Source organism: Lathyrus oleraceus, chromosome 6 (assembly GCF_024323335.1).
Source record: "Lathyrus oleraceus cultivar Zhongwan6 chromosome 6, CAAS_Psat_ZW6_1.0, whole genome shotgun sequence".
Lineage (NCBI taxonomy): Eukaryota > Viridiplantae > Streptophyta > Magnoliopsida > Fabales > Fabaceae > Lathyrus > Lathyrus oleraceus.
The window spans coordinates 362,902,957-362,904,785 of record NC_066584.1 but is presented as its reverse complement, the minus strand read 5'-3'; the positions used below and the strand labels follow the sequence as shown (position 1 = coordinate 362,904,785).

At 33.6% G+C, this 1,829-nt stretch overlaps 1 protein-coding gene across 1 annotated transcript; it reads right to left on the bottom strand.

The window, feature by feature from the left end:
- Nucleotides 1–1,013: 1,013 nt before the first annotated feature.
- LOC127095647 (secreted RxLR effector protein 161-like) lies at nucleotides 1,014–1,610 on the bottom strand. The gene has a single exon (XM_051034308.1). It carries the CDS (start codon nucleotides 1,608–1,610, stop codon nucleotides 1,014–1,016), a length of 597 nt encoding a protein of 198 aa, XP_050890265.1.
- Between the last annotated feature and the right edge of the window lie 219 nt (nucleotides 1,611–1,829).

Genomic DNA, 1,829 nt, shown 5'->3' with positions numbered 1-1,829 from the left:
AGGATGGGAAATACTAAACAATAAACAACCATATGATGTATGATAATATAGCATATAATATGAACACATAAATAAATAACAAAACAACCAAAAGCAAATAACTTAATACAAAAGTGACTTGTCCATACATAATAATTAAAGCATAAATTTAAAGACAAGAAAATTCAGCATAACAAAAGAAACAAGAAACAAACACAATAATCATTTTAAACACTTTAATCACTTTTCGACATATCCACATTCTCTTCATCTTCTCCTTCATCTTCACCATTTTCCTCTTCATCACTAGTTTTAGGGTTTTAGGTGATGGAAATAAATGAGAGAGGAGAAGTTTGAAGGAAGGTTTAGAGTAGATGAAGAGTGAAGAGGTTTAGAAAAAAATATTGGAAAGTGGTAATTTAATAAATAAGCACTTAAAAATATAGACAAATAACACACATTTAATAAAAACAAAAATCTGGAAAATGTTCAAGTGTAATCGATTACCCTAAGAGGTGTAATCGATTACCTTGAGAGGTGTAATCGGTTACACTATGCAAAAATGCAGCAATGAGTCAAGCAAGCAGGCATGTAATTGATTATTGAATAAGGGGTAATCGATTACCACAAAGAAAAAAACAATGTTCACCATGATCAGCATGCAATGAATTTTAATATACCAATAATTAAACATGTTATTAAATATCTTTGGACAACTTTATGTGAAGCAAACATGTCATACAAACATTTAAAGGCACACAAAATTACTTTTTCTTCAAACTCATGTAAGAAAACACATACAAAAACTTCTAAAATAAAAGTTTGAGGTAATGAGAGAGTGTACCTTTGTATTTGCACTGATTAATTTTGAATAATCAAATGTCACAATCATCTAAAATACCAAGTTCCCTCCAAATTTTGTAAAATGATTCCTTCAGGAGAGGTTTTGTGAATATGTCGACAAGATGATTATGCGTATCCACGAACGAGACTTTACCGTCGCCTTTGAGCACATGATCACGCAAGAAGTGATGTTAAATGTTTATGTGTTTAGTACGAGAATGCATGATTGGATTCTTTGTTATATTTATTGCATTTGTGTTGTCGCATCGAAGTGGTGTGCATCCGAGATTTAGTCCGAAATCACTCAGTTGTTGCTTTTGCCATAGAATCTGAGCACAACAACTTCCTGTTGCTATGTATTCTGCTTCTGTGGTTCTAAGAGCAACACATGCTTGTTTCTTACACGCCCAAGAAACTAATGCATTTCCTAGGACGTGACATGTTCCACTTGTACTTTTTCTATCAATTTTGCAACCTGCATAATCCGAGTCGGAATATCCAACTAAATCACATATACTACCTTTTGGATACCATAGGCCGACATTTGTTGTTCCTTTGAGATACTCCATGATCCTTTTAATAGCGGCCAGATGTGATTCCTTTGGATTGGCTTGAAACCACACACAAAGACACACATTAAACATTATATCAGAATGACTTGCCGTCAAATATAGTAAGGAACCAATCATTCCTTTATACTTTATGATATCAATTGAAACACCTGATTCATCTTGATCAACATAAGTTCCGGATCCCATTGGAGTAGAGATTTCCTTGCAACTATCCATGTCGAATCTTTTCAACAACTCTTTGCAGTACTTTGATTGGTTGATGAAGATGTCATCCTTTAGTTGCTTAATTTGGAGTCCAAGAAAATAGTTCATCTTACCCATCATGGACATCTCGAATTCTCCTTGCATCATCAATGAAAATTCTTCACACATTTCTTTGTTTGTTGAGCCGAATATGATGTCGTCAACATAGACTTGGACCAATAAAGTGTTACC